At 44.2% G+C, this 21,693-nt stretch overlaps 2 protein-coding genes across 3 annotated transcripts in view; one reads left to right on the top strand and one right to left on the bottom strand.

Annotated features, from left to right (window-relative positions):
- Positions 1-21,693, top strand: part of LOC106573249 (mitochondrial inner membrane protease subunit 2) — a 156,219-nt gene that overhangs the window by 107,508 nt on the left and 27,018 nt on the right. The gene's annotated exons all lie outside the window — the stretch shown is intronic.
- On the bottom strand, positions 341-20,649 carry LOC106573248 (leucine-rich repeat neuronal protein 3). Its single transcript, XM_014148145.3, has 2 exons — positions 20,368-20,649; positions 341-8,135 (listed from the first exon to the last, which is right to left on the bottom strand). The coding sequence occupies exon 2, from the start codon at positions 7,762-7,764 to the stop codon at positions 5,653-5,655; it is 2,112 nt and encodes a 703-aa protein (XP_014003620.1). The 5' UTR covers positions 7,765-8,135; positions 20,368-20,649; the 3' UTR covers positions 341-5,652.

Here is a 21,693-nt window from a genome sequence, read left to right as displayed (position 1 = left end):
AAATTACTTACTAATTTTCCTAGATCTGCCCATGGATATCATAATTCAATTGCAGTATATCATATGCTGCCTATTTGTCATACACAATGTTATACACATATTTCCCTGAGAGAATGATCAGTGGGTTAATCATATCTACATAAGAGCAATTCCCACCAGTGTGTGTACGGTTACTGTTGAGCGATTGGGTGATTTAACACTCATAACACACCCCCGTCGGAACAAGATTAACTTAATTTACTGAGAAGTATGGCACTTACATTCCCCCCCCCCCCCCCCCCCCCCTTGTTGATTGATACTGGTGTGCCGCAGACATTAATATCAAAAGCTGTTGAACATGTTATTATGACACTGTAGTGTAGGAGTTTATTGTTGGAAACAGTTTAACAGTTAAAATTAGGGTTGCAAAATGACGGGAACTTTCAATAAATTCCCTGCGTCTTACAGAAATCCTGCAAAAAAAAAATAATAATAAACAGACGAACGGAGGAATGAAGAATATGTGATGAAACCTCAGTGGAGATCCTGTCAGTTCTTCTCCTTTCAAGTAAGCTACCCTAATGAACCAGGGAATATTAATACAGACCCAAGATCTCCAAACAAGCATTCTTGTCTCGTTGTGCAATTATCTCTCTTTGCCAGTAAATTAAAATAAAAAAATACACACATCTCTAATACCTACAGCAGTGTAGTTGCTCCACTTTCTAGATATCAAACTTGTTCCTCGTCTGTCCTGTCCCTTCTGATTTATGGCCCTTGTCAGTGTTGTGCATTTTCCGCCAAGATAGAACTGCCAAAGGGGGTGGGGTCACAATCTACTGCAGAGATAGACTGCAGAGTTCTGTCATGCTATCCAGGTCTGTGCCCAAACAGTTAGAGCTTCTACTTCTAAAAATCCACCTTTCCAGAAATAAGTCTCTCACTGTTGCCGCTTGTTATAGACCCCCCTCAGCCCCCAGTTGTGCCCTGGACTCCATATGCGAGTTGATTGCCCCCCATTTATCTTCAGAGTTCGTACTGTTAGGCGACCTAAACTGGGATATGCTTAACACCCCTTGCCATTCTACAATTTAAGCTAAATGCCCTCAATCTCACACAAATGATCAAGGAACCTACCAGGTACAACTCCAAATCCGTAAACACGGCACCCTCATAGATATCATCCTGACCAACCTGCACTCTAAATACACCTCTGCTGTCTTCAACCAGGATCTCAGCGATCACTACCTCATTGTCTGTGTCCGTAATGGGTCCACGGTCAAACGACCACCCCTCGTCACTGTCAAACGCTCCCTAAAACACTTCAGCGAGCAGGCCTTTCTAATAGACCTGGCCTGGGTATCCTGGAAGGATATTGACCTCATCCCGTCAGTAGAGGATGCCTGATTATTCTTTAAAAGTGCTTTCCTCACCATCTTAAATAAGCGTGCCCCTTTCAAAAAATGTGGAACTAAGAACAGATATAGCCCTTGGTTCACTCCAGACTTGACTGCCCTTGACCAGCACAAAAACATCCTGTGGCGTACTGCATTAGCATCGAATAGCCCCCGAGAAATGCAACTTTTCAGGGACGTTAGGAACCAATATACACAGTCAGATAGGAAAGCGAAGGCTAGCTTTTTCAAACAGAAATTTGCATCCTGTAGTACAAATTCCAAAAAGTTTTGGGACACTGTAAAGTCCATGGAGAATAAGAGCACCTCATCCCAGCTGGGCTAGGAAACACTGTCACCACCGATAAATAAATCCACGATATTCGAGAATTTCAGTAGCATTTTTCTATGGCTGGCCATGCGGCTGGCCATACAACACTCCTTCCGTGGCCTCCAACTGCTCTTAAATGCTAGTAAAATGAAATGCACGCTCTTCAACCGATCGCTGACCACACCCGCCCGCCCGACTAGCATCACTACTCTGGACGGTTCTGAGTTAGAATATGTGGACAACTACAAATATGTAGGTGTCTGGTTAGACTGTAAACTCTCCTTCCAGACTCACATTAAGCATCTCCAATCCAAAATTAAATCTAGAATCGGCTTCCCATTTCGCAACAAAGCCTCCTTCACTCATGCTGCCAAACATACCCTCGTAAAACTGACAATCCTACCGATCCTTGACTTCGGCAATGTCATTTACAAAATAGTCTCCAACACTCTACTCAGCAAATTAGGTGTAGTCTATCACAGTGCCATCCGTTTTGTCACCAAATCCCCATATACTACCCACCACTGCGACCTGTATGCTCTCGTTGGCTGGCCCTCGCTTCATATTCGTCGCCAAACCCACTGGCTCCAGGTCATCTATAAGTCTTTGCTAGGTAAAGCCCTGCCTTATCTCAGCTCACTGGTCACCAAGGCAACACCCACCCGTAGCATGCGCTCCAACAGGTATATTTCACTGGTCATCCCCAAAGCCAACTACTCCTTTGACCACCTTTCCTTCCAGTTCTCTGCTGCCAATGACTGGAACGAATTGCAAAAATCACTGAAGCTGGAGACCTATATCCTCCTCACTAACTTTAAGCATCAGCTGCCAGAGCAGCTTATCGATCACTGCACCTGTACACATCTGTAAATAGCCCACCCAAATACCTCATCCCCATATTGTTATTTCTTTTTGCTCTTTGCACCCCAGTATCTCTACTTTCACATCATCATCTGTACATCAATCACTCCAGTGTTAATGCTAAATTGTAATTTTTTCGCCACTATGGCCTACTTATTGCCTTACCTCCCTAATCTCAGTACATTTGCACACACTGTATATAGATTTTTCTATTGTGTTATTGACTATACGTTTGTTTATCCCATGTGTAACTGTGTTGCTGTTTTTGTCGCACTGCTTTGCTATATCTTGGCCAGGTCACAGTTATAAATGAGATCTTGTTCTCAACTGGCCTACCTGGTTAAATAAAGGTGAAAAAAAAAAATCATGGATGCCAACGGAAGCCAGGCTTCCACAAAAAATGGACCAAGAAAAAATATTTTTTCTCTCTGTGTTTCATAATTTTCCTTCGCTGAGAAGGTATCCGAGCAAGCGAAACAGCGCCCTTCTGTCTATGTATGTGTTAGCCATCTATCTGATGCTGTCTGGTCCAAAAGAATGACATTATTGCCACCCGTAGCATTGTATGCAAGAGAAGCCAGCAAGCATTTGGCCTCTCTTGATAAAAAAAATAATAGCCAATCAGCTCAACTGTGAATGGTCCTGGTGCACCAAAAAAAAATGTCAAGAGAAGCCAGTTTGGATTGGGCTTCACTCCGATCGCATCAAGAACATACGTAACTGACAGAAACGTGTTATGCATCTCGTTGTGTTGATGTGCTCCGGTGGCTAGCTAGCTAAAATGATCCCTTTCCAATATCAGCCAGGGAAGGAGATAGGGATTTGGACTTGTGGTTTTACTTAATTCTCCGTACTGGCCAATGATTATAACGGCAATTCTGACCCAACCATTAATTTATACATTGTTGTGCCCCTGGCCTGAGAGGATGGAAGTTCAATATGTAGTTAGATGTAGAAGGCTAATGTTAACTAGCTAATGTTGCCCATGAAGGGAAGTTTGGCTAGCGAGCAAGCTTTTTAGAATGCTAGCCTAGGACAACAACAAATGAATGTGTGTACTGTATAAGTGATAGATGGTTTCTTCAACATGAAAAAATCTAATCAAAGAGATGGTGTTGGCGTTTCTCTACAAGTAGGGTGAGTCAACATCTTTTTTCTACTTACACGAACGTGTGCACACACACACACGCAGAAATCAAAACCATGGACAGCCACATCATATTTCGCTTATGTTGATTGGACTAAATTGTTTTTGGAATCTTTTAGTTGTCACTGTATTTGACTAAGCATAGGTGATTTTGATAATGTTGAAATTAAAATGGTGCTGGAATAGTGGAGGCAGCTCCGGTTTTCTTTGCGACTTGCGGTAACTCTCCGTGGTTCTAAGTCAATAGTTGTTTAGTGGTCCGAAACATTACCTTGCTCTGTTTGTTACATGCAGTATGCTTTGTGGACTTCACCGGACAGAGGTTGCTCTCCAGTTTTGTGATTAAACAAAGGTGTGGTTGAATTTATTATGCCACTGTGTCTTATTGTCTCGGCCTTAGGCCTATATATCACAGTCGCAAGGCATATGAACTAACAGGTTATAGAGCAAACAACGCAATTATCACAACATTGGTTGCATTATGGCTTTTTTTTCTGGCTTGGCTTCCCCAGTGATTTTCCCACGCACCACTGCTGGCCCTAGTAGGCACTTTGTCCTCATTTTGCACTCCATTTGTCTCATTCCCCTCTCGGTGGGTCGGTTCAATGTGAAGTGCTTAGCAAATTAGCCAGAGAGTTGCTGAGCTGTTCTTGTAATGGCGTCCGTGTTTCACCAGGGTCATGGAGGGAAGGGGAGCACTGCACTGCGCTCAGGGGCTAGCAGCCTCCAAGTTTTTTGCTGACCTATTCACTACCTGCGCTCTAATGGGTCATATTTTAGGTCCTGTGGCGTTGACAAATGGCACCACTCTAAATGCCCTGTCCAAGGTGCTGAAACTCAGTTGATATATGGTGGAGTCCCTCTGATAAATGCCCCCCATCAGTCCGCATGTGTCGCCGATTCATCACCTCTATGAGGTTTGTGTTAGGAATCCATATTGGATTTTTAATGAAAGAGAATATAATGCAGTTCAAAGTCAATGGGTTTTTCTGATGCCGTGCACACACACACACACACACACACAGTACAGTACAGTGTGTATACACACACACCCTCCTACTCCCAGGTCATTGACAAAACATGTCCTCCTGTCTGAGATTGCATTTTGGTAACAATGTTAAAATGTCCGCCTTCAAGGGCAGTCCCAGTAATTGTGTTTGTCTACATCACTCTGTTTTCCTCTTGCAATGTTTAGACCGTGACATGGAAAGATTTATGGGACTCATATTTTTGAATTATAACATTTTCCATTTTATGGACAACTGAATGTTATTGTTGAAGGGAGCTTAGATTGTTTACTTTCAGAGTATCCCAATATCGTATTCAGATTGTCCTAAGCAAGTCATCCTTGGAAGTTGGGTCTTTCATAATTACAATGTACTGTTTTTAATGAAAAACGTGATCATAAAATTGTTTACATCATATACACTTATTGTCTACTAATCTAACACGTTTTGCCATTATAAACTGTATATGAGCGATATTTCTTAATGATGATCCTAGAGCGTTGATTAAACAGCACAGGAAATATTCCTCATTGTGGACCACAAAGACATCTCCACGAGGCGTTATAAAGCACAAAGCCATAACAGAGGGAGACAACAGTCTTTGTGCTCTGCTTTATTCCAGTTGCACTTCATGAATGACAGACCAGTAGCCACGTATATCACAATCTAGATACCGGTCTGTGAAAGTTTTTGCCACAATGACACAATTTTGTTGTATAAAATAGTCTATGGGTCAGAGTTTAGCTGGTTAAATATTTAAGCGTGAGGGCTCCGGCTTTTGATTCCATCGTGTTCCAGGAGTTTCAGAACGCGGTGTCCTGTCATTGTTTCGAAATGAGGGGGCACGAATCAACATAGTTCTGTGTCCATCACTATTTCACCTTGTTTAAAATCCAGAACATTCATTTTCCTTCTCCAAGGACATTTGTTACATTACATGGAGTTTTCTGGCAAGTCTATCACTGTCGCCCTCACCTTGACTCCAGCCACACAGAGTTCCGTGAGAGAAGAGGCGGAGCCGGGGCAGGTGCTAGGACTGAGCAAGGACTGAGATTGGTCCACCATCAACTTCCTGTAAATGTGTTGGCTTTGCAGAGATGTGTATATGAGAGAGCAAGCCATAGCGACCACGATGAACAGCACAGCACAGGCAGCCATCACCGCTGTGTCCCACGTTTCCCTGCTCTCCACGGGGTGAGCCAGTCCCTTTGTGGTGACGTTGACACAGTCCCTGTTGTGTCCGAGTTGCATGCTCATGACTTCCACACAAACCCGGTACTGGGTGGAGGGGTTCAGGTGGGTGAGACGGTACTCCTTCACATCGGATGGTACTCTCGCAGTGTGTACCATGGAGGGGTGCTTAGCATTTGCCACTGTGAACCACTTTATATTGGATACAAGACCACCGTGAGTATTATCCCAAGACACTGAAACAGAGTTGGGCTGCACTGATCTAACGTATATATGTAAAGCATTAACAGAAGGATGTGGGAAGTATCTGTCAACCACCACCAACACAGACTTAAGGTCTGCGCCAACAAGATTGTGAGCGACGCAGGTGTACAGTCCTGCCTCACGCTCGGTAGTGTCATAGATTTCAAAGGTTCCCTCTGGATGCATGTAGTGCTTATCAGACACACTGTTGGGCAGGACTCTGTCGCCAGAGGGGGTGACCCAGTAGATCTCTGGCTCCGGTTCTCCAAAAGCCCGGCAGTGCAGCGTCACCAAGCTCCCTCTCCCGACCGTGACTCGATCTGGAAGGCTCCCAGGCGAGATGAGTGGGAGGCAGATCTCGGTCATCTCCCGGAAGTGAACCTGACGGACATGCTGGCCCTGGTACTCAGGCGGCTCCACGCAGAGGAGGGAATTGGGCTCCATGAAGCGTACTCCGGTCCGATTCATGTTGATCCAGCGGATGACGCAGTCACAGCGGATGGGGTTGCTGTGCATGCTGACCTCACGCAGGTTGGGCAGGGAGTCCACAGTGCCGCGGTGCAGAGCACTGAGGGCGTTGCTGTTCAGCATCAGCGTCTCAAGTCTCGGCAGCTTGTGGAAGGCGTTGGGATGGATGTAGGACAGCTTTGGGTTGTTGGTGGCCTCTATCTTTGTCAGCTCTGGGAGGTTGTTCAGGGCGAAGCTGTCAATGGACACCAGTGCAGGCATGCTGTTGATGCCCAGCTCTTTGAGATGGAACATGTCCACAAAATCCCCTCTCTGAATCCGCTCAATGGGGTTCTTGTTGAGATCCAGAAACTTCAGGTTCTTGGCTTTCTTCAGAGCAGCCCGGGGGACTCTGACAAACAGGTTGTCGAAGAACGAGATGCTCTCCAGATTGTCGAGGCCGACCAGAGTGTCGTCCGGGATTTCAGACATATTCATCCTGGCCAGAACCAAGCTGCGTAGGTTGACCAGGGGCTTAAAGTTCATGTCTGACAATTGGACGATGGGGTTCTCCCCAATCATCAGGATCTCCAGGCGGGTTAGCGGCTGGAACCATTCCCTGCTAATGCCCCTCAGACGGTTGGAGTTGAGATGGAGCCGCAGGAGCCTCCCCAGCCCCTGGAAGGCTCCAGGACTGATGGAAGAGATCAGGTTGTGGTTGATGTAGAACTCCTGGAGGTTGGGCAGGGACGGGAGACAGCTATCTGATAAGGCCGGAACCCAGTTCTCTTCCATGTGCAGTGACAGCAGATGGGGAAGAGGACCCAGACGGACATCGTTCACAGAGGATATGTTATTCTTGGATAAGTCTATATCTGTGACATTAGCCAGGTAATCCAAAGGTTTCTCGACGCTGATGATATTGTTGGTCTGTAACAATAGCACCTGTGTGTCTGAGGGCAGTTTCTCTGGCAGTGTCGATAGGCCTAAATCATTACAGTCCACCGTGGGAGCCTCTGTATAAATAGAGCTGGGAGAGAACCAGGGTCGTATCTCACACCGGCACAATACAGGGCAATGAGCAGCGCCCCCCTCTGAGGCCAGAACAAAGGCAGTCAGCGCTAGCTCCGCTAACAAACAAGCCACAAACGCAGTCTCCTTCATCTTGGCCCACTATTCCCTTCAGATAGTAATTGGTCCTTATGGAGTCTGCCGTTAGCACTGTTAACTTCACAAATAAAGGCTCATTTGTTACCGCAGCCAGACAGAGCGGATTTCTGCTGTCACCTGGTCCCCAAAGCTTTGGCCCTGTTGTAGTCGTTTCGTCCTTGGCAGAGAGGAGAGGAGCAACCTTTCAATGTACCCTGCTCCAGGTTGTCAGGCAAGCTGGATGTGTGAAGGTCAATGTATCCTTCAGAGGGCCGGTCGGTGAAGCGAAGGAAGGGTTGAGGAGGAACGCTCTGGCTTGGGCTGGATCACTCTGTCTTCCATCATTGTTATCCTCAATCACTGTTGCTCCTCATGTCAATTTCCATCTGGGGAGAAAATGGACAGAAAAAATTTACTCAGTACAACAAGGCATTATTGAGAGACTGAGGCATGTATTGACATTTAGGAATATTGAAACATTCTGTGCTCATTTGATTTTAATGCTGTCACTTTGCCATCAAAATTTGAATTTATGGTTGACTTGACATATATATATAATTTGACAAGTTGGTGACTAATAATGGAATGCGTTCCAAATGGCACCGTTATTCCCTATATAGTACACTACTTTTGACCAGAGCGTTATGGGCCCTCGTCAAAAGTTGTACACTACAGGGATGCACACAATAGCACTGGAGTCGCTCAATATCACTGAAGGGCAAGAGATCTGCTGGAGGATCTGAATTTTTAAACAGCGATTCATATCTTGCTCACAGCAGTAAAACAACCCCCCCCAGTTTTACCATACTCCCCAATTAGCTGAATTTCTCTCTGCCATGAATATATTAACTATTCACATGCACACATCAACTCTCTCTCTCTGTTACACACAACCACCCATGGAGAAGGTGGTAGCTGCAGCTCAATGTGGCGTCCGGAGTACAGCATGGGGCGTGTCGAAAGGAAAGTAGTGGGTGTGTGGAAAGGTTAGACGGTTTTGATTGAGCTGTGTTTTTTTTTCCCTTCTGTTTCTTACCACACAACTACCGAAGGGGCACTGTCTCCCGTTGTTGTTGCCGTTCCTGCCCTTCCCATTGAGTAGACTGTATGTGCATATATCCAGGTGACGTCTAGATGGTTTTCAATATTGGTTATTTCTTGTGTAGGCTGCTATTCTACTTGTAATCAAATCATGGAAGGGGAAGGAAATTGCCACGTTAGCTACCGCCGGCGACACGATCGTGTCAGGTCTCCGGTTGGCAGGCATGTCTATACAACACCGGTGTAATGGTCGTGCAGCCCAATCAGCCATGCAAAACGGTCTTGAGAAGCAACAAATCTGCCCAATTAGCTGACCTCAAGGCATTTCAGATTCTGCCAAAATAGCTCCGAAGCTTGCCACAGGTCTTGTTCTGTGACTCTTCTTCCCTCTTGCATATTTATGATGAGTTGAATCAAATTGTTCCCACAGGTGACAGGTCTGTGCCGGGTTTTGCTTGTGTCGACTGCACATATTGATGTTTTGATTCATTTAGGACCTTGAGGGCAGAAGCCAAAGGCTCTGTGGGCCGTGGTAGAGGAAGCTCTCTGTAAGGCTATAAGAGCAAGGCTGCTGATGAAGACGCACTATGACAGAGCGTGCCTATATTAGCTCGTTTATGGCAGTCCGTCAACACACGCAGGTGGAGCCAAGTGTTGGAAGATTGTCTTTTGTGCCTAATGGTCTCCTGCTCAGCCATCTGTGTAGGACCTGTGTACAGATTTTGTCCAAGCTGCTCCATGTCTGATATTATGCAACATGTTGAATATTCACACACATTTGGTGTTTTATTTCGAACGCTTTTTTATGTTAAGTGTTGAAAGAAATACTAAGAGACAGGGAGAGAGTTAAGTGTGTTAATGCTATTTGTCATTTGCGATGATCGTTTTCAGACACTAATTTAAGTACTCCTGTTTGCTTCCGCGACGCTCACGAGCATTTCCCAGTTATTAATTTAATCTGGAATCCATATAGCGGTGAAACTGCCACGTCCGTTTGTGGTATTACAACAAGAAAGACGTTACTTCAAACAATGAACACAGTTGTTTTCCCCCTCTGACGTCATTGCACACGCGATAGAACAGCAGATGTACCGCTATTTTTTTCTTCTTTTTTTAATTATTTTTTTTACCTCGAGCTGGATGCTCATTTCCTCAAAAACAAAACAAATGCGCCTGGGGCTGTTTTACGTACCTTCCACTCTGAATTAGATCAAATGGAGGTTTGAGTGGTGTTCTATGCTCTTCCATCATGATGTGGCTAACACTGCTGGCCTGTGTTTTTATACTGGTGATAACGCCACGCACTTGTATAACGTATTGCCTAGTTATTTATCGTATTTAGCTCCCTTAGTGATTTCACTTGTTGTTTGTTTAATACAATATGCTGCAGAGTAGTTTCAAGATGCCACAGCAGAACACTTATTTAACGTAACTCTTCTCTCTCGCTCTCTCTCTTGCTCTCTCTCTCTCTCTCTCTCTCTCTCTCTCTCTCTCTCTCTGAATTGCTGTGATGTGTGATGACATTGCCTCTCTGAATTGCTGCGATTACATTGCCCTAGTCCCAGAATCGGTTTCAGCAGATCAAACAGAGTAAAGAAATACCTGTTTTTTTTTAACAGTGCATGGAAGTAGGAGTTGTGGCCGTGAGGTTGTGGTAACAGGAAACAATTGATTGTGCGAAGAATTGACATCTGTGCAACCATTTGTGGTGCGGGAACAGAGGGAAAAGTCCACTCACAGTCAGCCACATGCCAGTTAGTAGAGAGTGCATTGCATTACCAATTACCAAATGCTGCAGTTAGGCACAGTGCAAAGGCAGCATTCTTTAAATAAACTTCAACTCTACCAAAATACAGCACACTTACAAAAATCCCTTCAAAGACTACAAAAATTGAATTGTGTTTGTTACTTATAAAATGGAGAAGAATATGTTCTAATAATAAATGCCATTTATCAGACACTTTTATCCATCCATTTTACGTACGGGTGGTTACTGGGAATCGAACCCACTACTCTGGCGTTACAAGCACAATGCTCTACCAATTGGGCTACAAATTACGATAACAGTGTGTGAAGTTGCTAGCATGCTAGCAAAGAATAGCTGGGAAAGCATTATAGCTATATAAAAGCGATCTAACTCACAAAAAAATGATTGTACTATATTTAACCCTGCGAGGTTGCATGCCACAGCATTTTTAAGTGCTGAATATTGACATTCTCCAAATGGATTTTGGGTGTATGGCAGAAAGGAAGGGGGGTTGAGATGTACCTAAAATATTGATGTACCTTTTCATACAGTGAAACAAGCTCTGTACTGTATGAGGCCACAGTGCAGTGAATTCCTTCCATCCACCTCCTTATGTGGTAAACATCTCATAAAGTGGTCCCATTCCACCATGTTTTATTCACCATCCATTCAGGCAAGAAGTGATGAGGAGCAGGTTGCAGTGATACAGGGGTTATGGTGAACAGTGTGCCAAGGGGATCAGGTGATGTGAACATTTAAGTGTAAGGGTTTTCCCGTAATATCTTTGTGTTATTATCTAGCCCCCTTGAGAACGGATTTATCACATAAGACCAAAAGACAGAGTCACCGAAATGGCTATGTGACTGCAACTCCCCTCCTCTAATATACTACCTATTAGCTACAGTGCCTTAAAGTATTCATAGCCCTAGACTTATTCCACATTTTGTTGTGTTACAGCCTAAATTCAAAATGGATCAAATACACACAATACCCCATAATGACAAAGTGAAAATATGTTTTTAGAAACATTTGCACATTTACTGAACATGAAATACAGAAATATCTGTATTCACAACCGAGTCAATACAAGTTAGGATCACCTTTGGCAGTGATTACAGCTGTGAGTCTATCTGGGTAAGTCTATAAGATTTTTGCACACCTGGATTGTACAATATTGCACTTTTTTCTGGTGGTATTCAAGATCTGTCAAGTTGGTTGTTGATCATTGCTAGACAGTCATTTTGCAGTTTTACGTCAGTGATTTATTGCAAACAGGATGCATGTTTTGGAATATTTGTATTCCGTACAGGCTTCCTTCTTTTCACACTGTCATTTACAGTGCATTCGGAAAGTATTCAGACGCCTTGACTTTTTCCACATTTTGTTACGTTAGCCTTCTTCTAAAAAAATAATTGATCAAAAAAACATAAATCTACATGCAATACCCCATAATGACAAAGTGAAAACAGGTTTATAATTTTTTGCAGTTATTAAATACAATAAACAGAAATACCTTATTAACATAAGTATTCAGACCCTTTGCTATGAGATTCTAAATTGAGCTCAGGTGCATCCTGTTTCTATAACTTGATTGGAGTCCACCTGTGGTAAATTCAATTGATTGGACATGATTTGGAAAGGCACACACCTGTCTATATTTGGTCCCACAGTTGACAGTGCATGTCAGAGCAATAACCTAGCCACAACGTCGAAGAATTGTCGGTAGAGCTCCAAAATAGGAATGTTTCGAGGCACAGATCTGGGGAAGGGTACGCGTATCCAAACTGAGCAATCTGGGAGAAGGGCATTGGTCAGGGAGGTGACCAAGATCCCGATCATCACTCTGACAGAGCTCCAGAGTTCCTCTGTGGAGATGGGAGAACCTTCCAGAAGGACAACCATCCCTGCAGCACTCCGCCAATCAGGCCTTTATGGTAGAGTGGCCAGACGGAAATCACTCCTCAGTAAAAGGCACGACAGCCCACTTGGAGTTTGCCAAAAGGCACCTAAAGGACTAACCATGAGAAACAAGATTCTCTGGTCTGATGAAACCACAATTGAACTCTTTAGCCTGAATGCCAAGCGTCACGTCTAGAGGAAACCTGGCACCATCCCAACGGTGAAGCATGGTGGTGGCAGCATCATGCTGTGGAGATGTTCTTCAATGGCAGGGACTGGGAGACTAGTCATGATCGACAGAAAGATGAACGGAGCAAAGTACAAAGCAATCTTTGATGAAAACCTGCTCCATAGCGCTCAGGATCTGACTGGGGCGCAGGTTCACCTTCCAACAGGACAACAACCCTAAGCACATAGCCAAGACAACGCAGGAGTGGCTTCGGGTCATGTCCTTCAGTGGCCCAGCCAGAGCCCGGACTTGAACTCGATCGAATATCTCTGGACAGACCTGAAAATAGCTGTGCAGCAACGCTCCCCATCCAGTCTGACATAGCTTGAGAGGATCTGCATAGATGAATGGGAGAAACTCCCCAAATACAGGTGTGCCAAGCTTGTAGCGTCATACCCAAGAAGACTTGAGGCTGTAATCGCTGCCAAAGGTGCTTCAACAAAGTACTGAGTAAAGGGTCTGAATACTTATGTAAATGTGCTAATTATTATTATTTAACTTTTTTACATTTGCAAACATTTCTAAAAAACAGTTTTTGCTTTGTCATTATGGGGAATTGTGTGTAAATTGTGTGTAGATTTTTAAAGAAAAAAAACAATTTAATCAATTTTAGAATAAGGCTGTAACTTAACAAAATGTAGGAAAGGGGGGGTCTCAATGTAAATGCACTGTATGTTAGTATTGTGGAGTAACTACAATGTTGTTGATCCATCCTCAGTCTTCTCCAGTCATTAAAGATTGGCCTCATGGTGAAATCCCTGAGCGGTTTCCTTCCTCCGGCAACTGCTTTAGGAAGGACGCCTTTATGTTTGTAGTGACTGGGTGTATTGATACACCATCCAAAGTGTAGTTAATAACTTCACCATGCTCAAAGGGATATTCAATACACCCAGATATATATATATTTTTTTAATCTACCAATAGGTGCCCTTCTTTGCAAAGCATTGGAAAACATCCCTGATCTTTGATGTTGAATCTGTTTGAAATTCACTGCTGGACTGAGGGTATCTTACAGTTAATTGTATGTGTGGGGTGCAGAGATGAGGCAGTCATTGAAAAACCATGTTAAACAATATTATTGCACATAGTGAGTCCATGCAACTTATTATTATTTACTCCCGAACATATTTAGGCTTGCCATAACAAAGCGGTTGATACTTACTAATTCAAGATATTTCAGCTTTTCATTTTGTAAAACTGTCTAAAAACAATTCCAGTTTGACATTATGGTGTGTACTATAGGCTAGTGACGTTTTTAATTCAGTCTATAACACAACAACATTTGGAAAAGTCAAGGGGTGTGAATACTTTCTGAAGACACTGTATATCCCAGCTGGGAGCCTGTTTGTGGTCTTTCCATCGGCAGACCATGCCCTCTGTTGTTCTGTGATACACAGTCGACCAGCCGCTCGGTCATACCCTTCCCACCTCTCTGCACCCAAGGGAATTATTGATCCCTCTCCATCTCTCAGCACCTCTCTGTTGTGTAGGATGTTAGAGTCTTAACTACATCAAGAGGCCACAGCCTGGCCGTGTGCATGCTGCTGATGCCTCGGGGTGGGTGGGGAGGAGGGGTGAGGGAAATGGAATGAGCTAAGTGCCCCTCTTGTCTATGGCCCCCACCCCCATGTCTTTTCATTGATTAACCATTAAATCTGTCCAAGCTAAAACTGTGTTCCTTCAACGTGACCTGCTCCCTTGTGTTTCCGTATAGTGCTACCTGCTACAATATCACAGCCTGCTATGTAGCCTAAGTCAACAACAACAACAAAATGTTTTGCCTGCGCAGCCCACGATGAAAACCTGCATTAGCTATGCTAGAAATGTGCCTGTTATTAGCATTAGCAGTATGACTACATGTATTAGGCCAGCCTATTGTGTAGTACCCATGCATAATGTAATCTGGAGAGGAGAGCTTCCCTCTTACATCAGCTCAACGCCGTCTGCAAATAATCAGCAAGTCAACAATTCATTAGGGATCGATGTTAAGCTGTCAGCTCCCCAAGGCATCCTACCAGCCCTTTCCTACTATCTACCCACCCCATCTCCTATGGTCTACTGCCACACTCTGCACACACGCATGCATGCACGTGCGTGCACACACCAGACACACACACAAGTAAGGTGCACATGTACACATGAACTGCCTGTTACTTGTATGTATAAACCATAATCAATACGTTTTGTTTGGTGCAATGAACTAGCCACATGGACATTTTTCACTTTGCATTAAGCTATCAATATGACCGATCATTGCATTAATACCTAATGTAATACATTAACTGGAAATGCTTGGGGTGTTAGATGTCACCGTTCCCTTTCCACAGGCCCAGGTAGGACTTGCTCTGCTGCTCTCACTGAAAAATGCATGGCGCTTCAGAATCCGAGTCATACTTGCTGGGAATGAGTTTTCCCAGTGTATCAAATCAATCTTTGTTTAGCCCATGAATCCATGTGCTACGGTATATTGATATTCTCATAGTGGGGATTTTGTAGGATAGGTAGGTTGTGTGGCTTGGTTTCCATTTGGCTCTTTTCTTTATTAAGCAAGGAGGTTTTAATAAATCAATTGATTGTTTTCGCGCTAGCCTAAACCTGTCTTTGGCTCTAACAAGGCATGGTACAGATGTCGGATCTTAACTTGATCAATCTTTTGTCGTGGAAAATGTTTCTGCGCATCAGGAAATTCAAATGAGCCTCATGAAACCCACAGTTCTCTTTCTATCCATGTGGGGGCAGTCTAGTCATTCGGACCAGTGGAGCCATATTTGTTCATATTCTGTATTCTATCCATTGTCACATATTGAAAGGTGTGAAAATTGATGAACACTGTTTGTGTTTCCCTGGCTGAGTTGATGAGGTGATTTATTTTTTAGGAATCAACTGTAAAAAAAATATATTTAAAAAAAAGAGTTCAATCGTGGCCTGGGGCGCCTATACACTGAGTGTACAAAACATTAGGAACACCTTGCTAATATTGAGTTGCATCCCTTTTTGCTCTCAGAACATCCTCAATTTGTCGGGGCATTGGGCTCTACAAGGTGTCGAAAGCATTCCACAGGGGTGCTGGCCCATGTTGACTCCAATGCTTCTCACAGTTGTGTCAAGTTGACTGGATGTCCTTTGGGTGGTGGACCATTCTTGATACACACGGGAAACTGTTGAGCATGAGAAACCCAGCAGCGTTGCAGTTCTTGACACACTCAATCCGGTGCGCCTGGCACCTACAACCATACCCCATTCAAAGGCACTTAAATATTTTGCCTTGCCCATTCACCCTCTGAATGGCACACATTCACAATCCATGTCTCAATTGTCTCAAGGCTTAAAATATTTTTTTAACTCATCTCCTCCCCTTCATCTACACTGATTTGAAGTGGATTTAACAGGTGACATCAATAAGGGATCATTGTTTCACCTGGATTCACCTGGTCAGTCCATGTCATGGAAAGAGCAGGTGTTCCTAAAGTTTTGTACACTCAGTGTATAGGCCCACTGTGTATAGGCCCACACCCTTCTGGCTCAAGTAACTCATTCCCCCCGATTGACTAGATTTAGTTACACATTTCAAATATGGACAGTGCAGGGATATTTTACCCCCGACCTTGGTAAGAACTTACCATACCAGACACTTTTTCATTTTAGGCCATGGCTGAGGATCCAACTTTTTCAGGATCTTAGTCTTCTGGACAAAAAGATCCGGAGCTTCCAGAAGCTTCTGCGCATGTGTACACGTAGAGAACAGGCTACTCAGACGAATGGCGCCCGTTTATTACATTTAGGTCAAAGCCGAATCAATGTCTGCAAGATCACGTAATGATAGTGTTCTACATTACAGAACCAAATATAATAGCATAGTATAACGTTGCCATAAGACAAAGACACCACCGCATTCAATTGTGAATGTTAATTCTTCAAGTTTTACCGGTGACACTTTCATACGTTATCTGCATACAGTGCATTTGGATTCCGAAAGTATTGATCGTTACAGCCTTATTCTAGAATGGATTAAATTCATTTTTTCTCATCAATCTACATAAAATATCCCATAATGAGAAAGCGAAAAAACAAATGCCCTTTTCACATAAATATTCAGATCCTTTGCTATGAGACTCGAAATTGAGCTCAGGTGCATCCTGTTTCCATTGATCATCGTTGAGATGTTTCTACAACTTGATTGGAGTCCACTTGTGGTATATTCAATTGATTGAACATAATTTGGAAAGGCACACCTGTCTATATAAGGTCCCACAGTTGACAGTGCATCTCAGAGCAATAACCAAGCCATAAGGTCGAAGGAATTGTTCGTAGAGCTCCGAGACAGGATTGTGTCAAGGTACAGATCTGGGGAAGGGTACCTGCAGCATTGAAGATCCCAAAGAAGACAGTGGCCTCCATCATTCTTAATGGAAGAAGTTTGGTACCACCAAGACTCTTCCTAGAGCTGGCGTCTGGAGGAAACCTGGCACCCTCCCATCGGTGAAGCATGGTGGTGGCAGCATCATGCTGTGGCGATGTTTTTCAGTGGCCGGGACTGGGAGACTAGTCAGGATCGAGGGAAAGATGAACGGAGCAAAGTAAAGAGAGATCCTTGATGAAAACCTGCTCCAGAGCGCTTAGGACCTCAGACTGGGGGTGAAGGTTCACCTTCCAAACAGGACAACGACCCTAAGCACACAGACAAGACAACGCAGGAGTGGCTTCGGGACAAGTCTCTGAATGTCCTTGAGTGGCCCAGCCAGAGACTGGAATTGAACCCGATCGAACATCTTTGGAGAGACCTGAAAATAGCTGTGCAGCGACGCTCCCCATCAAACCTGAGATTGCTTGAGAGGATCTGCCCAACTACATGTGTGCCAAGCTTGTAGCATCATACCCAAGAATACTCAAGACTGTAATCGCTGCCAAAGGTGCTTCAACAAAGTACAGAGTAAAGGGTCTGAATACTTATGTAAATGTGATATTTCAGTGATTTCTTTCTTAAAACCTGTTTTTGCTTTGTCATTATAGGGTATTGTGTGTAGATTGAGGACATTTTTGAATAAGGCTGTAACGTAACAAAACGTGGAAAAGGTCAAGGGGTCTGAATACTTTCCGAAGGCACTGTAGTATCCATTTGATTTCAACCAGTTTGATGGGGACATGCATTTAGATCTTTAGTTATAGTGTTGTGAATGATGTAGCCTACAGCGAGATATATTTTAGAGCAAATGGTGTTAACAAACTGTAGCATAGCCTACCTGTGTATTTGGCTTAGTGGCACGCGCTGTTGAGTTTTGGCCACGAGAGAGAAATGCTTTTTTTTTTTTTTGTCTTACAGTAAAGTTATGCTATGCTATTATACCGTATTTGGTTCTGTTATGTAGAATACTGTGATCGTTATGTGATTGTGATCTTGCAGACATTGATTCAGCTTTGATGTAAAAAATTAAACAAGCACTTATCGTCTGAGTAACCTGTTCTCTACGCGTAAAGTAGAGAATATACACATCCGCACATGCGCAGAAGCTTTAGGAATAAACGGCGTGGCTGCGGATTCGACTTTTCCACCATCTTTAGTCCCGAAAAAGTTGGATCCACAGCCACGCCGTTTATTTTAAAGACAGTTGTACTTAATGGATAACCTAAATAAGGCCGGCTCAGTTGGTAGAGCATGGTGCTTGCAACGCCAGGGATTTGGGTTCGATTCCCAATGGGGACCAGTAAGGGAAAATGTAAATAAATGAAGTTGCTTTGGATAAGAGTATCTGCTAAATGACACCAAAAAATGTGAAATAACAGTAGGCTACACCAACATTAGTTTCCATTTATATAAAGTATCAAAACGATTGCCTAGCACTGAGAGCGAGCTCATGATGCTTGGAGCCAAAGCATGCTGCAAAGACCACTCCTCTACGGCAGTTCACAATGCTCTAGCAAGCCGTGAGAATACTTGATGAAAGAAGGTTGGTTCGTAATGCCATCCCCAAAATATTAGCCTATGTACTTAACTCCATTGTACAGCCTTCAAACACTGCTTCCAGCTGCCCCCTGGCGGCAAATTCTAACTATTCAATATTCATTCAAATTCTCCTGCTGCGGGATTGTTTTCCTCCTGCAACGAAATGGGTCAAATTAAAACCTGACATCTGTAGGCTACACAGGAGTTTGAGGTTTGCATGTGGATCTCAAGTCAAGATTCCAGTAGCAAATTGAAACCGCGTGTCATAAATAATGAATGTCTCATAGTAATGCCATTTCACATCATTTCAATTAGCCGGCATTTTATGTTTGCGAAAAACTCGATATACAGCAGTGTCTATTGAGAGATGCAAACATTACCGCCATTATTCTAGCATGGAATGGTGTTGAGTGTGAGGTACAGTATCTTGTAGCAACCTATTCATCTCACTTGTTTCTGTGCAGCCTGACACTCGGCCAGTATTTTGCTTTAGTGCTGTCTGTTAAGACTGACATCAGGGATTGACCCTGAACACTTTCACTTTTTTTCTCACAAGTGTAAAGGTGCTAGTATTGCGTTCTCTTGTGGATTCATCTCCCCACCAGTCTACATGGAGAAACTTGGGAAAGCAGGATGGCCGTAGAGGAATACTGTACGACAACTGCTTTTTGAAATATATGCATAGCCAGGATATTCAGCGTGATATTGGTGCATTTCTGGCATTTTTATGCATGATTAGGCTAATTCTGACCCCATTTAGTAGCTAATGTTGTGACAGTGCTGAATGAGGTCTGCTGCTCCCTAAAGATGCCTCGGTATGATGTTGTTTAATTATGAACAAGCCCTAAATACAGCCAGAGTGATGGGAGATGGAGAGGGGGGGAAAGAGAGTAGGAGAGAGATGTAGATGGAGTGTGTGCTGTTCTGGTAAATTAGGCAGGCAGTGGTGGGAATGTCTTTTCCTATGGTTAGAGGAGTACTCCCAGCACTACAGCTCTCGCGTCATATTGACCTGCCTCACCTGGATTCCTTAATGACGCTAACAAATCCTAAATAAATCCTCGTAGAAATCCTATATCTTCCTCCTCTTGGCACACACAGCCAAATAGTGTTTAACTTTAGACACATCCAGTATTTATGTGTTATGATGTGCTTTCACTGAAAACGGAGGGGGTTCTATTTTACCTCAGGCTTATTACTGGTTTACCTCGTTAAATTCTGGTCTTTTCTACTGACGGCAGATCCTTGTCTTGTCTTCCTATCTGTTCAAGCCCTGACAGACACACAGAGGCGATTATACTTCAGGGCTGTTCTTTTTCTCAAATGTACCTGTAGAGCGATGCTGCCGAGAGAACACCACGTCCATTCTGCTTCAGCCTGAAACCCACATCTGTCTCATTGCTTTCAAAATACTCCAGAACAAAATGTCACCAGAAGGGAAAGCCCGACGCAAATAACAGGTAGTTCCCTCTCTAAAACCTCTGCAACACCTACACATTCATCCAAACCGTGCATAAAGTAGCAACAACAAAAGCCTGTGTTGGACTGAGCAGCTTTCTCTTTCCTCAATCCTCCCCCTCAGCCAAGCCTCCTACATAACTATAGGCTGTGCCCTCTACCTTCTCTGCTGCAAACTCCCTCCACACTCAAGGACTACCGCAGTGCCACACTGAAAACCAGACCTCTGTCGTCGTTTCCCCCCCCCCCCCCAACCTACCACATATGACTCATACACATAGGCGAGAGAGATTAGTAACTTACCAGTGGGAGTGAGCCCCCTCACATACTGTATTGAGCGGCAGCAGGTATTCACCTCATGGCTGGGACCCATGTTTTAGAGCAGCAGTCCAGCGTGACACCTTGAGACTCAGATCACAGCCGGTTTTTCATATCTCCAAGTCCAATAGTCTTCTTCTCCTTTCGTTGCGAGAGAGGCAGAGGGAAAGAGAGAGAAACAGGAGAGGGAGGGAGAGATGGGTAGCTCCAGCTCTGATGCTGTTCCACTGTGTGTGTGTGAGAGAGAGAGCGAGAGAGAGAGAGAGAGAGAGAGGAGGGAGGCTCTGTTAAAGATGCTGGGTACAGAGCAGAGCGACGGGGCGGGCGCTGTTCCCTGTCTATCCCTCCGTTTCTCCATCGCGGTTAGAGAGCAGATCACTCAGCTGATCAACCATCACTCTGCCCCGCTGCTGCCAACTCCACCGTCATTAATAACAGAAACGTTTTGGAACGAACAGCTCACTGAAGATGGGACTTTCGGGCATTCGTGTGGCTGAGTCTGTTTCTGCGATCACGTGGACTCTTAAAAATGTGATAAAACTTTGTTGCTCCTTGCTGAAACAAGCAAGGTGTTGTAGCAAACAAGTCTTTAGTTGCCATGGCAACACCACCCTCCCTGCAGCAGAATGGAAAGAACAGGCTTGGAACCTCTAACCCTGGCAATTTGACTGGTAAAATCCTTGTGCGGAACGCCTAAGTTCAAACAGTGTAAACTTAAACGGCTAAAGCCAGATATAAGGTACACTACTTGACCAAAAGTATGTGGACTGCTCGTTGAACATCTCATTCCAAAATCATGGGCATTAATATGGAGTTGGTCCCCCCTTTGCTGCTATAACAGCCTCCACTCTTCTGGGAAGGCTTTCCACTAGATGTTGGAACATTGTTGCGGGGACTTGCTTCCGATCAGCCACAAGAGTATTAGTGAGGTTGGGCACTGATGTTGGGCGATTAGGTCTGACTCGCAGTCAGCGTTACAATGCACCCCAAAGGTGTTCGATGGGGTTGAGGTCAGGGCTCTGTTCAGGCCAGTCAAGTTCTTCCACACCTATCTCAAAAAAACATTTATGTATGGACCTCGCCTTCTCCAAAATGTTGCCAGAAAGTTGGAAGCACAGAATCATCTAGAATGTCATTGTGTGCTGTAGCGTTTTAGATCTGCCTTCACTGAATTTAGGGGCCTAGACCGAACTATGAAAACCAGCCCCAGAACATTATTCCTCCTCCACCAAACTTTTCAGTTAGCACTATGCATTCGGGCAGGTAGCGTTCGCCTGGCATCCGCCCAAACCAGATTTGTCCGTCAGACTG

The sequence above is a fragment of the Salmo salar genome, chromosome 16, assembly GCF_965601325.2.
Source record: "Salmo salar chromosome 16, fSalSal1, whole genome shotgun sequence".
In the NCBI taxonomy this organism is placed as follows: domain Eukaryota; kingdom Metazoa; phylum Chordata; class Actinopteri; order Salmoniformes; family Salmonidae; genus Salmo; species Salmo salar.
This window is presented reverse-complemented; position numbering and strand designations above follow the sequence as displayed.

Coding starts and splice junctions, on each gene's coding strand:
- LOC106573248 (XM_014148145.3), bottom strand. CDS start 7,764: ATGAAGGAGACTGCGTTTGTGGCTTGTTTGTTAGCGGAGCTAGCGCTG.